We start from the raw sequence: 19400 nt of genomic DNA on the forward strand, positions 1-19400 counted from the left end.
ACCGGATGGCAGTGAAGAGACGAGGTCGATTCCAGACAAAGAGTCCACCTTCGAGGTCAAAAACTGAGATTGTGTAGGTTTGGATCTAAGCCTACGCCTTATGTCAAACAATTTGGAGATTCCAAATCCGAGTCACAACGAATCTAACGATGACATTGGCGATATGCAAAACAAAGACGATGACTCCACCTGTGAGATCAATAACAGAGATGCTGCAGGTTTGGATCTAAGTCTACGCTTGAAGCCGTACGGTTTAGAGATTCCAAATCCGAGTCGCAACGATTCGAATGATGACATTTGCAAAATACAAAACAAAGACGACAGCTCCTCCCGCGAGGTCAAAAACAGAGATGCTGCAGGTTTGGATTTAAGCCTACGGTTGAAGCCATACGATTTAGGATTCCAAATCCGAGTAGCAACGATTCGAACAATGAAATTTGCGATAACAGAACAAAGATGCCGGAACCTATAATCTGAAGTTGAATGATGAAGATAACGACAATTCCGGCTGCGAAGAATGTTCCGGTGACGGAGAATGTTTGTGCCGATTTTGATGAACCAAACCAACAAAGTTACAAGTAAATTGTAGAGACAGAAGACCAGGAAATCCTCTTGAAAGGGGTTGATTCAACTTCTAGGGATCCATGTTAAATACGAGTAACCAGTTTTTCAAACCCGAATCCGGATAACACAGATTGTTTTGTAGACATTTCTATTAAAATGCAATACAATAGAATAGAAGTATCATGATCTATGTTGCTCCTACTGTACTCAATGTCCAATATATGTTCAAACATTAGTTTGGAGATACGACTCTCCAATAAGAAAAATGACAAGTACTAGTGCCGGACACAAGATCGAATCTGTATATCATAGCACATGACAAGCTAATACATATTCAACATAGTGATAAATGCAACAAAACAAATCTAAATCGGACAATTCATAAGCGATAAACTATACTGGATGATATTATCATAAATTTTAGGTCCATCTCCAGCTAGAAATAAATATAACACCTAGAAATAGATGTTATAATAGGAGAGCCTAAAGAGACAGAGATGTGAACAAATGGAAAGGAAATATATGTCCTACATCTAACAACAGAGAATGCCCATAAATACCTGGTCCTATGGGCATATATAACTCATCAATCCTTGGATGCTGTCGAGCTGACGTCCGATGAAGCATCTTTTTGGTTGGGGGATGCCATGGAACCTCTAACTTTGATGTCTCCCGTTTGATTTTGCGGCTGATCCAGTTGGTGGTGCTGGTGCAATTGATGCGGCTGATGTTGATTCAGTTGATGCGACTGGAACGGATGCGGAGGTTTCTGGGATTGAATCTGAAGTTGCTGGAACTGCTGTGCGGTTAAAAGGGTATGCATAGCCTGGTTATTCGAGTAATACTGTTGATTAGCTCCAAAAGATGCATAGTTCATCATCTGTCCACCGTTCGGCATAGATTGGCCAGTCAGTACTTTCATATGCTGGATTTCGTCCTTCAGTGCATCATTTAATGCTATCAAACAGAAAGAAAGAAAAGTACATTAATTTAGGTAAACAGTGGAAGTAGCTAAAACGTAACCAATATGCAAAGCCAAAAGTTGAACAACTACATCGAGAGCCACTCGATAACATTGGAATAATAAATACATTTATGTTCTGAACAATGCTTTTTCCTACTCTTTGTTCTACAGGTAATCACAATTGGCTCGAAATAACAATTTAAGCACATATTGAGGAATCTATTCAAGAGCCTTGTTCATTGTATCACCACCATATTTTCATCGGGATGAGGAAGATGACAGGCAAAATAATATGGAAAGAAAAGCAAAAAGGATATTGGTAGTTAACAAAAAAAATCGGGAGGAGCTCACCATCTTGCAAATGAACCTGTTGTTCCATTGTTTGCAACCGCAGTTTCAACTCACTGTTTTCAGAACTCAGACCATTGGTGTCTCCCTGCTCGTAATTTACCAGAAAAGAGCCGGATGAATCATTAGATCTAAATAAATTAAAAGAACACAAAAACATAAAAATAAAAACCAAAAGGACATGAATTCCTGTTATATATGCGTGTGCATATTTCACAACATTTAGAAAGCACACAAGGAGAGGGTGCTGAGCTGATGAAACGACCTGTAATAGAGCCAGCTGGGCAGAGAGAGATGTTGCTTCTGTTTGCAACGTCTGTACTTTCCGTTCGAGCTCAGCTATATATCGCATCTTTCTTTCCTTTGATCTAGCAGCAGATTGCCTATTTGCCCAGATCCTGACAAAGAAAGACAAGAAAAGATGGCATCAAAATCGGAAAACACATACCAGGGTAACAATATTCATCCCTGTTCGGGAAAAGATGAAATACAAAGAAGATTTTATTCGAGGGGAAGAAAAGGGGACAGGTGGATAGAAAACCAACACTAGCTTAGGCAACTTCCCTAGTTTCGAGCTAGCTTCAAATTAAAACCTAGTTACACAGTCTCTCTGTAAACATATCTTTATGGAACTGGTCTTAACCTGACAGCAAAAGGCTTGATGCTGGGCTGTAAGCAAAGAAAAAATAACATCTTTACACGGGGCATATTTCAGAAGGTTTGATGCTGAGATTTAAGCTAAGAAAAAAATTAACATCACGAGGAGCACATTCTGAAGGCTTAATGCCGATATTTACGCTAAGAAACAATTAGCAACATCACCAGGAGAACATTGCATAAGTTTAACGCCAGGATTCAAGCATTAACAACATCACGAGGAGAACGTAGCGTAGGTTTAACGCTAGGATTTAAGCATTAGCAACATCACGACGAGAACGTTGCGTAGGTTTAACGCTGGGATTTAAGCATTAACACCCAGCCACGTGGAGCAAGTTGCACAAGGCTTAATGCTGGGGTTCAAGTTAAGAACAAGTTAACATCATAACCAAACACGTTGCAAAGTCTTAATGACGGGATTTAAGCTAAGAAACAAATTAACACCACGTGATGTTCGTTGGGAAAGTCTTTCAATGCTGGGATTCAAGCACAGAGAAATATTAACATCATGCCGAACACTGTGCGCTTCTTTCACTGACTCGTAACACATATCTATAATTCTATCTTCAGCCATGAGTTAGATCACAATTCATTCTAAATATAATCAGCAAGCTCGTAAAACGGAATGTGTAGTCATGTAACCAATTATCATGGTAAGAAGAAGTAAAATCCCTACCCTACCTACTTAATCCCTACCTTCCTTCTAAACATGATTTTTTTAACTAAATTCGTAATTAAAGACGCTGTCAATGGATTACAACTCAATCAATTTAGCATATATAAGAATCTGAATGAAAAAGAAATAAAGAAAACGATACCTCTTAGCACGCTTGGGATCTATAAGGGCAAGCTCAGCAAGCTTAGCAGCCGACATAGCTTTCTTCGAATCAGCAGGCGAAGCTTCTTCGGAACCGGACATAAGCATTTCCGGCTTAATACTGGTTGACCCATCCATGGACTGGCTATGCTGGTGCCTAACTCTAGGTTTCTCAGAAGACCCAACAGTAATACTCGCGTTTTCACCATTAGTCCCCGTCCCCGCTCCGGCAGCTGCTGCAGCAGTAGCCGGATCACCAGTGGCCGCCGAAGACTCGCCGACCTGAAACGTCGACGTCGCAGAAGAAGAATTCAACTTATCCATATCAAGATACATAGAGAACAAATCCTCCTCCGTTTCGTCGGAATAAGACGGCCCGTCAGCCGCCCCAACAACTCCGAGATCACTGTCGAAGCTAATATCGTCGGGAAGAGTAAGGATTTCGGAATGGGCACGGCGGTGACCTAAATTCTTCGGCGGATTATCAGGCATTTTGCTAATATCATGACTGAAACGATTCGAATCCGAACTTTGACCGAATGAGTTCAAAGCATTTCCGACAGCTGAAAACCCCGAATACCTACCGGACGGCGGCGGTAAGCCAGGAGATTTATCCTTCTCCATTCCAGCAAAAAAGAAAAAGCAAAACCCAAGCAAAAAAAAATCCTAAGGACAGCAAAGATCAGCAAACTACAAAAAGGGGTATAAAAACAAACGGAAACAACAAATTACAAAAAGAATTAAGCAAAAAAAAAAACTGAGAACTCGGGGAAGAAGACTGAAGAACAACAGCAGCAGTTTAAAGAAGATTTTCCCGAGAAAATGATGGGTTTGAAAATCTAAGACCAGATCCTGAGACTAAATAGGAGAGTAAATGGCAGGAAAATCAAATCATTTCATAAAAGGAAGTAAATAAGAGGGAATTGATTACAGTGTGTGGTGTAGATAAAAGTGAAAGGAATCGAATGAAGGTTATCACATGGTGGGAAGGGAAAAGCACGTAGAGAATTTGAGATCTGAAAGAAATTATTATACTATACATTTTTTATTTTAAGTATTATTTGAGTTTGATTCGAAAAAAAAATAAATTTAAATCGATCAATATCGATTCTAACTCGAACAAAATATTAGTGTTAATATGGTCTACTAGATTTAAATTCAGACAAAATATTTCACTCGATTGAAACTTCAAAGTCAAACTCGAACTTAAACATTAAATACATCAAAATCTTATATTATATTTTTAAAAATATCAACACATAAATATTAGTATTACTAATCATTTATATTTTAAAAATAAAATTATAATGTATTATATTTCGAGCAACTTACGAGTTTTTCAAGTCAAATCCATTTAAATCTAGTATTTATCGAATTTTAATCGAATCGGTCTCAAATAACTCATCATCTGTCTACTCTTGTTTACAACCTTAATTATGGCATGATCCTCCTCATCAATCTTTTTGATGACTAAGGTGGTATTTATTTTTGCAAAGGTAAAAGGTATGTAGTATGCGGATCAGGTCTGCAGTATGCGGACCAAGTCTGCAAACATCTACAGCAGAAGAGGTAGACCAAAAGTCTAGTATGCGAGAAGAAGACTGCTTGTTTTTTAACGTCTGCATACTGTTAAAATAAACTAAAATATAAATAAACTGATTTTTTTAAACTTAAAAGAGTTTTGCAATACTAGGGATGACAACGGGCCGGGTTCGGGCCGGGTATTGGTCCCCCCGTTCCCGTCCCCGTTTAAAAAACCGGTACCCGTCCCCGTTTAAAAAACCGCGGGGATTTAAACGGGGATCCCCGTTGGGTAATCGGGGAAAACCGGGGAAACGGGTATCCCCGTTTAGCATAAACGGTTATTTAAATGGGTATTGGGCCGGGTATTGGGCCGAGAATCGGGCCGGGTATATATATATATATTTAAATTAAATATATAAATATATATTTTTATTTAAATTAAATTTATTAATATTATATATATATATAAATAATTATTTTTAATATTTATCGGGTCGGGTATCGGGGCAGGTAATCGGGGCGGATAATCGGGTAATCGGGGCGGGGATTACCAAACCCGTCCCCGTCCCCGTCCCCGTTTAAAATAAATGGGTTTTCCCCGTCCCAGTTTATCATCCCCGAACCCGACCCGTTTAATTCGGTTTTCGATTTTCCCCGTCGGGTTCGGGTTTTTTTGCCATCCCTATGCAATACTGAGATTTAAATAATTTTAGTTTTACAATACTGAAATTTAAATAATTCATACAACTACAATAATAAATTTTTTAGAAAAACAAACACCACCTTATTAATTCTATTATAAGTCTCACATAATTACATGTATTATTAGTTTTATAAGTTTTATAGAATAAAATTTATAAATGATCATTAAATTATATGATTTTTTTAAATATGCAATTATGTAATACTTTTAATTTTTTAAAATATATATTCATAATTTATTTTTATAATTATATGATATTTTTAGAAAATATTTTTTAATTTATCAAATTATTTTATGATTATTTTTTATTTAATTGTGATTATATTTTAAAATTTTAAAAACATAATTTATAATTTTTTATATTTTAAAATCTTAATTATCAAATAATGAAATCATTTTTTATTAAGTAATGTGGTTTGAATACTTACATTTTGTATAAAAAGTTTAAATATAATTTAAAAATAACAAATCCAAAAAATATTATATTTAAATTTAAATCAAAATAATTAAAATAAATATAAAATTTTAATAATATATAAAATAATTTATATGATATAAAATTAAATATCTATATTATAATATTAAAAAAATAATATTTAATTTATTTAAAAAATAATATTAAAATTAATATCTATAATATAATATTAATTTATTTATTTAAAAAATTAATATTAAAATTAAAATCAAATATAATATAATATAAAATTAAATATAAAACCTCTTTGAAGAAGTTAAAAGACGTCTGCAGACCTAAGACCACGTCTGCGCCGCGCAGACCACGCGCAGACGTTAGAAGAGCTTCTGTCTTCTAAAAAACAAACGGTCTGCGAAGCTCAATGTCTGCGCGACACAGGCATAAGAGCTTTGCAGACCTTACACAGTAAAAACAAACACCACCTAAATGTATCATTAGACTTAATGCTTGTACACAGAATTTAATCCCTCTACTTTTATTTTTAGAAATTTAATCCTCCAACTTTCAGATTTAAAAATTCAAATCCCAAACTTTGGGGAAAAAATATACAAAGCATATTGGAATTGGTAAATATTGTGTTTTTTTTTTATTTCACATTTGGAAGGGCTAACAACATCTATACACATACGCCAATGTAGTCTTTAACAAACCCTAGAAATTATCCTTTGCTCGGCGGATGACACCCAAGGCTTCGGCCTCATTCGCGTCGACCGGAATATTTAGTGCTTGCCTGATTTCCGCACTCGATGTCCGAAGGAACGGATTACACGCCTTCTCTGTTTTTAATGTAGTTGGAAACTGAAACGGCATATTGATAGTCAATAAAACATTATTTGGCAAATGTGGAGCTCATTCGACTCGAACTCGATAAAGAAAAATGATGCCAATGGTGAATATCTAAAACAACTGATGTAACAAGGTTAGAGCTGAACCGATATATGGTTCGATAAATGGAGAAAGGCTCATGTTATCGAATAAGTAATGTAAGAAGATCGAATGCTGGACGGAAATAGCAGTCTAAGTCCTTATCACATGTATGTAAAAGCATCTGTGTTCTAAAATAGGAACGACGAACACCCTTAGCTCGGTGAAATAAACCATTGTCGTTTTTCCGACAAATTTCATGATCTAATCCTTTAGATGAATCATAAAACACACACACACATAAAATTAAAAATCACCAGCATTACCATTAATCCTTGAAAGGTCGGAGAAAAAGATGGAGTGCGGAAATTACCGTAGGCAACCCCTTGTTGCGAAGGTGAGCTACATGTGCTGCATACGACTTAAGCGCATTGTTCTTGGGGTCAATTGATAATGCAAATTTTGAACTACTCTGCCAAAACAGGTACATATATGGCTAGTTCCTTTAGGTATTCCGAGCCGGGAAAATTTAATGAGTTTTAACCAAAAAGATAAATCGACTAACCAATGTATACTCGTGACCGCAATATATGTTTGTATCATCAGGCAGAGACGTGATCCTCTGAAGGGAAGAAAGCATCTGCAGAGTAGAATTCAGCCATTAATATATGTATCGAGAACAGCAAAGATGATTTGCTGGATCATGAAAGATCATGATGTATACTATCAAAAATCCAGGCTTATATCGCATTTAATTCCCATTTTACGACTTTTCATTTTTTCTTCAAATATCTACGTCCGACGCTTGTGTCCAGCACTGCACATGAATGGAAATATGACCTTACAATACATGGAATACTTGGAAAAGTATTTAACAAGCCAATATCCGACCCCCATACCTAAGTCCAAATAACTCTTAGGTTATGTACACTGTAAATTAATATATCGTCAATTATAGATGTAGGTTACCTGCTCCGGGGTTCCTTCAAAAAGCTTGCCACATGATAAGCTGAACAAAGTATCTCCGGTAAATATTGCTGCAGAACTCGGAAAATAGAAGCTAATATGTCCTGCTTGACATGTTTCAATTTTCAATACTGATAATAATAAACTATGTTCCTCCGACTCATCGTTTTACTTAAAGTAACCATGGCCGACACTTGTATCCAATGTTTTGTACACGAGTCCGGGTATATAACCTCCGAATACATGAAAGACTTTAAAAAATTGAAACATAGCATAGTCTTGGACACACACGTATTCAACACTCAAACCCAAATTCCCATAGCTAAAAGTGAAATAAAGAGGAATGAGAAGGTAGAGGCTACCAAAAAATGTGGACAACAATATGACTGCTACACATTCAAACATTATAACAGCAAATCTTTAAAAAAAAATCGACTAATGAATCTAACCTCGGGTATGACCAGGAGTTTCGATGACCTGCACTTCATGACCTGCAAACATCCATTTGTCCCCATCATTTAGAACAATATCAATTCCAGGAATTCTGTCCTTGTCTATTGCCGAACCAATAACCTACATGAACAACAACTGTTTGTTATTATTATGATTATACCGTTCATTATCTTTAAAAAATCCGTGATTCAAATGCATTATGGAACAGTTGAAAACTCATATATGTCATGGTCCAAAAACTATCTGAAAAAAACAACTTTCAATGCAATGCAAATAATGTTGTCCATGAGCCAGGCTGGGCTACAGTCCATTTTTCATTGCCTAAGCCCAGCTCATACATTGTATACCTTTGCTCACGGACAACGTTATTTGCACTGCAAGTGGGCTATGGAACTGAACCAAGAGAGAACAATTTATATACCTTTGCTCCGTATCTTGCTTTCAGCTCTGCATTCCCACCAGTGTGATCTTGATGGTGATGGGTATTCAATATATAAGTCAAATTCCAATTTCTCCGACTTAAAGCATCGGTTATTGGCACAGCTTCTGATGGATCAACGACACCAACCGTGCCAGTGTCCACATCATGTAAAAGATAAGCATAATTGTCTTGAAGACACGGTACCTGAAAAACAAAAAGGTTAGTGACATTTCATTTATAATATGTTGATATCGTACATGAAATTCAGTTACTATAACCTTCAAAAACAAACCTAAAAACATTATTGCAAGGTCAAAACAATATCAAACGGAAATTATGAGTTGAGAGAGAGAAGGCCAAATAAACAATCAAGAAAAAGAAACAAGTAAAGAATTATTATAACAAAATTTAGAATCTGAATATCAAAAGAGGCATCCTCACCAATTCAATTTGTAATGATGAAGACATGTTGGAAACACTGCAAAACTCAGCAACCCTGAGAGAGCGACTTGCTCCACGCAAGGTTTTGAGGGGTGTTGATAATAACCACAAGCCATACTCGAGACCTTTTCTTATGCAAAGCTGCCTCAACCCTGGCCACACACAAAGCCACTCCTTACCTATAAAATTTGAGAATAGGATTCCAAATATAACCATAAGCCAACATATATTCAAAATAAAGTTCCTGAAATAATAGTCAACTACAAAATCACCCAAAAGAAAGGATTTTGAATTACAATAATGATTGTAAACCGCCAATTCGCATATGTCAGTCTACATACATACAATACAAGGAAATGCACGGAGAGAAAACAACAAGTTCATGTCGAAGTTGAGGCTTTATCCTTATGATGTGTATGAAACAATTAATATGATGCAAATTTATTACGCGCCTAATTGCATGTATGTGGCTCGAATCTCACATTGAGAAGTAGGGAATTTCTTTATATATGGGCTCGAGCTTTATCACCCTAATAGTTATCTTTTGAGGTATGGTTCTCCAAAGATCCATATCACTCGGCATAAGAGCTTCCTACCATTGTTCTTAGTTGCAATCGTGCAGCATGGATAGCCAAATCGATATTCTATAACATTCATCTCAGATTAGATAGTGTACCGCAAAGACAACAGGCAACTAAGGAATGGTGAAGGTACTTGGACCCCAAATTGGAAAGTATGGGACTTCCTTGTGAGGAACTAAGCTCTCCCACCTTAAGACTGCTCTTAAAAGACGAAGACAGTTGGCGAGCAACCAAAAATTCTGTACTATAAATCACCCCATTTGCACAAAAATGATCCATACCAACAGGCGGTGACAAAAGCTTCAAATGTTCTTGTAAGGCAAAACTACTGAAAATCATATGACACAATTTGGAAAAGTGGTTAAGATTGGCATAAAAATGCAAAATATAGATCAAAGAAATCCAAAACCCAGATTCCCCATCAAGCTAAACTAGACTAACTCTAAGCCATAAGAAAAGGGAAATATACAGAAACAAAGTGAAAAAAAGAACACAAAAAATCAAATGGAAAACACCCCATTTCCTCAATTAGCTACAACAAGATTGTTTTCATTTTCCCCAAGCCCATTTCCTCAATCAGCTACAACAAGACTGTTTTCATTTTCCCCAGATAAGGTTCAAGAAAAAAAACAGATCTTTGCAGTTATTTCTTCATTTCTTTTCCAGAAAATAACACAAATTCAAGTAGTATTAAACAGAAGGAGGGGAAAGGAAGAAAAAATCAATAAAAATGATGATGAATAAAGAAGCAAACCTTGGAACAAGTAACGGAGGCCATGGAAGACGAAGCTTTAGAGAGCATTTGCATATTTCTCTCTAAAATGAAAATTTCTCCTTTATAGAAAGTTTTCTCTTTTAAAATATATATATACATAGAGAGAGAGAGAGACAATGAATATTGTGGGCTGTCAGCTTGTCAATAATGTGTGTGTTTTGGTGTGTGAAAAACATTTTTTAGAGAAAATAATAATAATCTTAATATTGAATGAAAGATTGGTGGTGGAAAATTAACTAAATAAATGGATTTTGCATTTGTTTGATAAAATTTTGAAATATGTGATATTAGTGAGATATTTTATGAATTGGGGACTATTTTATTGAAATAAAAATCTTTTAAATCAATTGATTTATAGTTATAAAATGATTTTGGTGGTAAAGATTTTATCGTTATTCTTTGATGTATCAGATTCGAACATCAACAATGATAATAATATGAATATTTAATGTTAAATAATTAAATGTTATTTTTAAACATTTAATGTCTTGTATTTACTCGACATTAATAAAAAATATTTATTTAATATTACGAATAAAATTGAAATAAAAGATTATTTTAAAATTTTTATAGTATTTGGTTTAAATTAATTAATTAATCTACTAAATACTAACACAAACGTTTTTTTCTTGTTCATACTTCATACAATGAAACGTTTAGGCCTGTAAACGAACCGAACGCACACGAACAGAGGTATGCTCATGTTCGTTCATTTAATAAATAAACGAACACGAACATAAATGAACAATTTTTTTTTGTTCATGTTCGTTCATTAAGGAATATAGTTTGTTCATGTTCGTTCATTTAAATGATTAACGAACGTAAATGAACATAAACGAACATAATAAATGAACATAAACGAACACAATAAACGAATATAAACAAACAACACAAACACAAAAAACAAACTTATTCAAACACAACAAATGAATGTAAAAAAAGTAAACAACAATAATAACAACTTAAAATTCATTAATATAACCTGCAACTTTAGAGTTAATTTGTTCGAATACGACAAAAAACATACATAAATCATAAATAAGCTATATGAACATAATAAAGTCTTAAAGTGAATTTGTTCAACAAAACAATCTTATTGAAATCCAATCAACTTCAATAATCTTCGTAACATATTCAACTTGCCATCTGTTTGAACATAAATGAACGAACATAAATGAACATAAACGAACGAACATAAACGAGCATATAATCGATCGTTCACGAACGTAAATGAACGAACAAACCCTTTGTTCGTGTTCGTTTATTTAATTAAACGAATGCAAAATCTTGTTCATGTTCGTTCATTTAATAAATAAACGAACTTCCTGCCGTACAATTCATGAACGGTTCGCTGAACGTTCAATTCATTTACAGGCCTAGGCTAGGAACACTTTTGTTTGCTTGCATGTTTAGTATATGTTATTTTAAGGGTAAATTATTTATGTAGTCACTAAATTATGTTTAGCATGTAAGATATGTTCTATTTTAATCATTGTACTATGAATTTTATTAATCAAGTGTTTAATTATTAAAATGATTTAAAACAAGCTACTGATAATTAATTGTCGATAGAAAATGTTAATGTGGTAGTTAATCAAGTTGATAAAATATATAACTATACAAATTTTTCTTAATCATCATGTCAATTGTTAGCCACTGGTCATGAAAAGTTAACGTGACTTGTTTAAAATTATTTTAATAACTTATTGACATGATTGACAAATTAGTAGAATATAATGAGGACCAATTGCATAATTATATAAATTTACTTAACTGTCACGTCAATATTTTTATTAACAGATAATAATAGGTGACTTGATTGAACCATTTTAATAATTTGATGACTTGATTGAAAAATTCACAAGTTAGTAGTCTAAAATAACCTTTCATATAACTTAGTGACTATACAGGTGGTTTACCCTTCTTTCAATTTGATTTGAACTATTATAGTTATTATAAAGTTACTTGTCGGTGAGAATTAATTAAAGCTAAAAACTTCGTGGAATTATAGGGAAATTTACGAAATAGAATATTAATTTAAAAATATTAACATTTAATAATAAGTAAATTGATTAAACCATTTGACATTAAAAGTTTATATTTTTAATATATATAGTGTTCTAACTCGAACCTCGAGAAATATTAATTATTTTTTAATTATTGTTTTCATTTGGTTCGTAAAAACGATGAATTCATTTAAATATACATCAACTATCATCAAACATAGAGACGAACGCATGAATTTTATATTAAAGATAATAAATTTATAAAATTTTAGAGGAGAGATAATTTATAACATTTTAGGATGATGAAAATAAGTTATCAACAAAATATACATAGGAGAAATTTAGAGTAAACTATGCATATAGCACATAAACTTTTAATCTTTTTTAAAATCATACATAACGTTTAGTTTTCATTTCTTTCAGTATCCCTCCGTCAAAAACTTAATGCGTTCAATACCTAAACTATCAATTTTGGTTCGTTTTAGCACCTAAACTTCCAATTGTTTTCAAAATTCAACATTATATTTTGAACGGGATGTTAAAATGAAACAGAAACTAAAGTTTTTAATAGCGGATACTAAAATAAAACGAAACTAAACTTTAAATATTTTAAAAAAATTAAAAGTTTAAATACTAAAATGGAACAAAATCAATAGCTTAAGTACTAAACATATAATTTACCCAAAATTTAAAATATGATCTTGAAGTGTGAAGTTGACCCATATTGGTGACATAATTGGTGTCACCTTTTTATGAGACATCGTTAGCTTTACCTACCACTCTTTCAAATATGGCAAACCCGTAAAGGTAAGCTGTTAAATAAATACATAACAGTCCCACAACCTTAAGTAAATCCTGGCCGTCGTTTGAAAACTGTGCATTTGAATCACATGGATGCGGGTTTTTTTTTTGTTGGGACCGGTTCATCTCACATGGAAGAAAACAATCCGTTTTAGATTAGACGACCGAACCGCTGCCTAACTTTTCTAAATTTTGTTGGCACAATCCCATCATTATTGTGTTGGGGAAGAGAGAGATTGTCAAAAGACCGAAGAAATGTGGACTTTCAGGTATTAATTAAGTCTTCGTACAAGAAAAATATAAAAATACATATATTTAAAATTAGTTTTATATAAATAAATTTTAAAATAATTTTAAAATGATATGAGCGAAAAGGTTTAAGTTGAATGGTCCAGGTTTTTTAAAAAAAAAAAATTAACATCCAAATGCATGGCGGATCATAGAATAAGCAGTTCCAGTTAAAATCTTCACATCACTACAACATTAACGTTACAACAACAGTGATGAAGATAACCGGTACCGGACATGTTTCGGTCGACGGTATACGACAGTAACGCTGACTATATTAGAGCGGCAGATTGCTTCGGCTTTTCGCTTTTTCTTTATCGAAATGGAGCCCCGAAAACTTGCAAAGTAGCAGCAGGCCACATCATAGTTCATCCTACAGATAGGAAAAGAACCTGTGGTTAGAAATTTGGTCGGGATGCTTTCGAATATGTTACTTGGATTCTGCAGTGTCGGATACCGATATACCTACTTGACTTTTTTGTGTCGTGTCTAATATAGGCGGATCTAATTCGAAGCTCTTAAAAAAATGAAAAGGAGAGAAGAATCTATGATTGCCCAAAACCTAAATGCAAAGGATATCATATTTCTTAATGTTTCCCATAAATTATAGGGGAATGAAATCCCCGACCCCAAGCCCTTCAACCCGAAAGAGACTTTTACCACGACTGCATTTATCGATTTATTCATATATAAACTCAACCAAAAGTAACTACTGTGAAGGGCCAGAGGGAAATGGACTTACATGGTAATCGTCCAGATAATCACGAGGATCATGCTGCCAAAACAAAATCGAATAAATATCAGATCAAACTGGAATACAAGGAAAATAAGGGAACATTCTAACAGTTTGTACTTCAGCCTCTCTTTCTAACATGGTGCAACGATGACAGTCTCAGTGATCAGACTTCACTCACTCGTGATTACATCCGTCGCCTTTATCTTTCTAAGTAACCTAGAAATGCTTTCTTCCTATTCATAGGGCTGTTTGTGCATGTGTGCATATACACATATATACATGACATTGTATATTAGAATCAATTATCAGCAAACGTTGTGAGACGTCTAGAAACATTCTGCAACCTAAGATAAACCATAGACTTGGCTTATCATGATTGAAACTCGATCTAACTTGATCTCACATATTTGAACAATAAACACCTGGGGTCATTCAAAGATTTCAACAAAATTCATACATGATGAAGACAAATAAAATACCCTTCTTCGGTGTCTCCTGTCTCTATGTCGATGGTCCCTCTCTCTTCTACGCTTTTCACTCTCCTCTGTTGCTCTTTTAGACTCCTGTACAAATGGCCATTCAAAGATTTCAACAAAATTCATATATAATATAGCTCATTCCCAATTCAAATCCCTATGAGAAACTATATAAGTGCAAACAACCTCTTCTTCCCGAGCTCTTCGTTCTTTCTCTGCTTCTTCAAAGGCCTCCTTTTCAGCCTGAAATTTATAATGCAAATTATTAGGTGCTTAGACAGCTCAATTCATTGTAAAAATGAAGTCCGGAAATTTACAGCTCACCTCCCTATTGTTGCCCGAAAAATCTTCTACAATTTCTCTTGCATATTGTGGGTCATCACAAATCAATATGTTGTCAAAAACTGAACCAGCCTTTACCTGCAATATGAAATATAATCCATTTAGTTTTGCTATACAGCTGATCTTAGGCATTCAATATGGGTTGCCAACCAACATGCAAATGTACCATGGAATACGAGGCACGCCATGTCATTTAACATTACTGAAGAAAAAAAATGATAACCACCACCATCTTGGAAAGTTGTCACTTTTGGCACAATAGGATTGTTTCTTTTGTTCATAAAAAGAGAAGTTCTATCTTCAACCACCAGGAGCATATGAAGAAATGTTTGATGCTTACCTGCCAGACTTCAATACCCACGTATTTGATTGGTTTCAGCACATAGAGGTCTGGATCATCTTCAAACTCTAAGGAGACAGAAAAAGGAAGAAACAATGAGAACAGAAAGTAGACAGTATATACTCGAGACTGGACTGAGGACAGGCATAGATATATATTGCAATGTGTATACTGCAATCTTCGACAGGCAAACGTTTAGAAATGCAAAAAGTAGTTTGGATTGCAGCTCAGTGACCACTTAAATAGACTGTAATAAGCATTTTGAGAAGTTGAAATCCCCTGCTTATGCTCTAGTTTCAAACTTTCAAATTAGTGATTTTACCATCAAGCCACTGACATCTGGTGAATAGAACATACCTGGATTATCGATCCATGGAGTCTTCCACTTTCCCTTGTAGTTGGGGTTCTTGATTTTCTGCAGAAGGCATGCAAAGGTTAGAAATTTTGAAGAAATGTCAGTTTCTATCTTATGTTATACGCTTGAAAGTACCTTGGGCTTCCATGGTCCTTTGTATTTTGGATTTGGGATCTTGGGTGGTCTCCAAATACCATCTTCTTCATCATCCCAATCATCAGGCTACAAGGCATGTAAAGAATGACTTCTTATCATTGAAAGCATATCAACAACATGATCAATAAAGAGCCAATGTGTTTATACAAAAGAAAGGTAATCAGTCCAAGCGGTCTGTCCTGAAACTGTTTTAGCCATATGAAATAAGACCATTGGACTTTAATAAAGAGCACAAACCTCTTTTGCCTTAGGATCTGGAATTTCGGCAGGAATTTTATCATATCCCTACATAAAACCAGATAATAAAGTTAGTTCATAGTAAATCACATGACCGTTTCATATATCACCATTCTGAAAAGACAATAAGAATGTCTTACCTCTGGTTTGACATCATTAGCATCCTCAATGTATTCTCTATCATCCCAGTCTGCAGGCTGTAGAAATAGGAAAAATGAGTTAATTTTTTGAAGCAGCAGGCAATTAGATTAGAACATACAAGCGAACTCAAAAAGCAATGAGAGGAACTATATTATTTCCGGATAATATTGATGCATCATCTCAGAGTTGTTGTCTATGAATGAATATCCCATATTGACTCTTAGTCTGACCTTTTTGGCTTTAACATCCTTGATTTTCCGTGGAGGAAGGATATCCCAATCAGTGTACATGCTGCCAGTTTCTCTCTCTCTATTATCAACTAGGACACTGTAAGAGGCATCGGGCCTTAGTATAAATGTGTAAAAGTGTGTTAGCTTGTCGGTTTCACATTGTAGATCCTTTTTAATTGGATAATTTTGTCCCTGGTAGGATAGTATAAGGTGAAGCTTTTTGGTCTGTGTGCCACAAATGTCTGGTCCAAACATCAAACTGCAACATGGCAAAAGCCCAATCAGCTAGCATTTGAAGTAATTCGAAGCAAGTCTTATAATAGTATTGGCTTCAATTATAGAATATATATAAAAAAGGAAAATGCCTCCAACAGGTCAAGTAAAATATGCAATTTAACAAGAAAATGATATGTGGTACCAAAATATGCATACACATGTAACAGATGTGATTTCGACATAAACATAAGAGGAAAAAGAATTTTGGCTAGTGGGTAGTTCTTCATACTAAATGACATTTTTATACTTTATCTAATAAAATTACTATAACCAGATTTTTATTATTTTGTCATGTCACTGGCTGAGTTGGCATCACTGAATCAAGTCACCAAGTCAATCAGACATTTAATAATAGTATAGTTTCCTCACTAAGCCAATTGCTGTGTTGCTTTATATCCTTGACCCATCTTTGAAATACTTTGAAAAATCAAATTGCAGGTCAACAGTCTAATTTCTCTTGTAGATAACTAATTATCTCAGTCTGGATTTGCAAGTCAATTATAATTATATGATCAAACAAATTGCTCGACCTGTAGGGAGTGTCACCACCAAATTTCTTCTGGTTTACATAACCAGAGAGAAGCTTAATGTAACCACCACCACATTCAATGTCTTGTTCAATTTTGATAGAATATTGAACCACTAGAGTTCTGTTCTTGTTGCTGAACTCTGGTATCTTAGCAGAGATAGCATAATGTTTGGCATCATTGTATGTCTGAAGACCTGCAAGATTTCCAAGCATAAAAAAATCAGCTATAGTCAGCCCTCAGTGGTGTTTTCCATATATGTAGACACACAGAGTCAAAGGCAAAAATTTGGCTGGCCTTCCATATATGTAACTATGTTTCATGCGGCCCTGGATATTAAGACATCTATATTTGACCCCTTTTAGATGAACAAATTCAAAATAATAATAATAACAACAACAATTCTGATAGAACACAACCAATTTACAGAATCAATTATATAATAGCAACTGCATATTTTACCTCAAATTACTAGACTTCCTGATTCAACATTTATATATACATAAAACAGTATAAATATACCTTTGTCATCAGGATCACCAGACCACTTGCCAGCAGTATGCTTAAAGGTGCCGGCTTTTCCCTCACTCCTTTTCCAATCTGATAACACCCAACGGCTCTTCCACCCATCTGTCTCCAAATCCCATAAAATAAACCAAACAAGAAAAATCGAACATCAGTTTCATAATCAATCACTTAATAAAATCAATTCAAATCATTAGAACACACGGTAAATGATAACTACAGTCCACAAGTACAAAGATACTATCAAACTGTTTGACGAAAACTTCCAGAATTATCTTTTCCTATCACTAACCTATAAATTATCTATGTTTATTTATCTACACAATTTCTGTTACTAAATCCTAAAGAAGAAAACAGAAACTTCTCGGCTACTTTGCAAAGAACAAATTGATCCAAAAGCATTATAGAAACCAAAATAAAAACAATCGAAAATCATTTTCATAATAAACACACTTCACTCAAAATAAAGTCACTGCAAATCATTGAAACACACAGCATCCATCATCAAAATGATAAAATACAAGTATAGTAATGAAGTCAAACTGTTTGACCAAAACTTCCAGAATCTTCTTTTTCTTATCACTACCATATGAATCCTCAATAATTACTTTAAGCTACAGACTTTCCGTTGCTAAATCCTAAAGAAGAAAACAGAAACTTCTCGGTCGGCTACTTTGCAAATAAAAAATTGATCCAAAAGAATTATAGAAACCAAAATAAGAAAAATAAAAAATCATTTTCATGATAAACACACTTCAATCAATATAAAGTCACTTCAAATCATTGAAACACACCAGCATCCATCATCAAAATGATAAACTACAAGTACAGTAACAAAGTCAAACTGTTTGACCAAAACTTCCAGAATCTTCTTTTTTTCTTATCACTACCATACGAATCCTCTATGTTCACTTTTAGCTACAGATTTTGCGTTACTAAATCCTAAAAAGAAGAAAACGGAAATTTCATCACTAATTTGCTAAGAACAAATCAATCCAAAAGTGTTTAATTTTCCTTCATCTTTTTACCTTCGAAGCGTTCTTCGAAGTAGATCTCGGAGAGAGCGAAATCGAAGTAGAGAAAGTGAAGACATAGGACAAGTAAAAGGAGCAACGACTGCTTGGCGACGAGTTTCACCATTTCTGGCTAAGTTTCAAGTCATCAAAGCTTGACTTCTAATGGAGTTCTGATCTAAAAAAGAAAGCTAAAAGCATATAGAAAGCGTAATGTCATATAAGCCCTTGGCATAACTATATTTGCGTCTTTACTTTAGTCTATAATGTATATATGTGGTCAAATTCCGTCATTAGTCCTCTTACTATAACTAAATTTCATATTTAATTCTCATACTCTATTTTCATTATATTTAGACCTTATATTTTTAAAATTTTAAAATTCAATACTAATCTAA

General features: G+C 34.2%; 2 protein-coding genes and 1 pseudogene across 2 annotated transcripts; all 3 read right to left on the reverse strand.

Moving 5' to 3' along the window:
- Positions 1–948: 948 nt before the first annotated feature.
- Positions 949–4366, reverse strand: LOC120115143 (probable transcription factor PosF21). Its single transcript, XM_039135920.1, has 4 exons — positions 3352–4366; positions 2142–2274; positions 1880–1964; positions 949–1521 (listed from the first exon to the last, which is right to left on the reverse strand). Exons 1-4 carry the CDS (start codon positions 3972–3974, stop codon positions 1151–1153), a joined length of 1212 nt encoding a protein of 403 aa, XP_038991851.1. The 5' UTR covers positions 3975–4366; the 3' UTR covers positions 949–1150.
- A 2249-nt stretch (positions 4367–6615) lies between these two features.
- Positions 6616–10662, reverse strand: LOC120115145 (annotated as a pseudogene).
- Positions 10663–13736: 3074 nt separating this feature from the next.
- LOC120115147 (calreticulin-3-like) lies at positions 13737–19193 on the reverse strand. Its single transcript, XM_039135922.1, has 14 exons — positions 19018–19193; positions 17987–18094; positions 17468–17660; positions 16662–16920; positions 16431–16487; positions 16291–16338; positions 16033–16119; positions 15900–15957; positions 15543–15610; positions 15185–15280; positions 15047–15103; positions 14864–14947; positions 14391–14423; positions 13737–14021 (listed from the first exon to the last, which is right to left on the reverse strand). The coding sequence occupies exons 1-14, from the start codon at positions 19127–19129 to the stop codon at positions 14010–14012; spliced, it is 1272 nt and encodes a 423-aa protein (XP_038991853.1). The 5' UTR covers positions 19130–19193; the 3' UTR covers positions 13737–14009.
- Positions 19194–19400: the final 207 nt, after the last annotated feature.

Source organism: Hibiscus syriacus, unplaced genomic scaffold (genome assembly GCF_006381635.1).
Source record: "Hibiscus syriacus cultivar Baekdansim isolate YM2019G1 unplaced genomic scaffold, ASM638163v2 tig00110258_pilon, whole genome shotgun sequence".
Taxonomy (NCBI): domain Eukaryota; kingdom Viridiplantae; phylum Streptophyta; class Magnoliopsida; order Malvales; family Malvaceae; genus Hibiscus; species Hibiscus syriacus.

Bases quoted from the DNA above. Each gene is read 5' to 3' on its own strand.
- LOC120115147 (XM_039135922.1), bottom strand. From the start codon at position 19,129: ATGGTGAAACTCGTCGCCAAGCAGTCGTTGCTCCTTTTACTTGTCCTA. The intron at 15,281-15,542 runs GTAAGCATCAAA...TTCATATTGCAG, and splicing joins TGGGTATTGAAGTCTGGCAG to GTAAAGGCTGGTTCAGTTTT. The intron at 14,424-14,863 runs GTATTTTATTTG...TTGTTTTGGCAG, and splicing joins ACAGGAGACACCGAAGAAGG to CATGATCCTCGTGATTATCT.
- LOC120115143 (XM_039135920.1), bottom strand. From the start codon at position 3,974: ATGGAGAAGGATAAATCTCCTGGCTTACCGCCGCCGTCCGGTAGGTAT. The intron at 2,275-3,351 runs GTATCGTTTTCT...TTTCTTTGTCAG, and splicing joins GATCCCAAGCGTGCTAAGAG to GATCTGGGCAAATAGGCAAT. The intron at 1,965-2,141 runs GTCGTTTCATCA...AATTACGAGCAG, and splicing joins CCCAGCTGGCTCTATTACAG to GGAGACACCAATGGTCTGAG.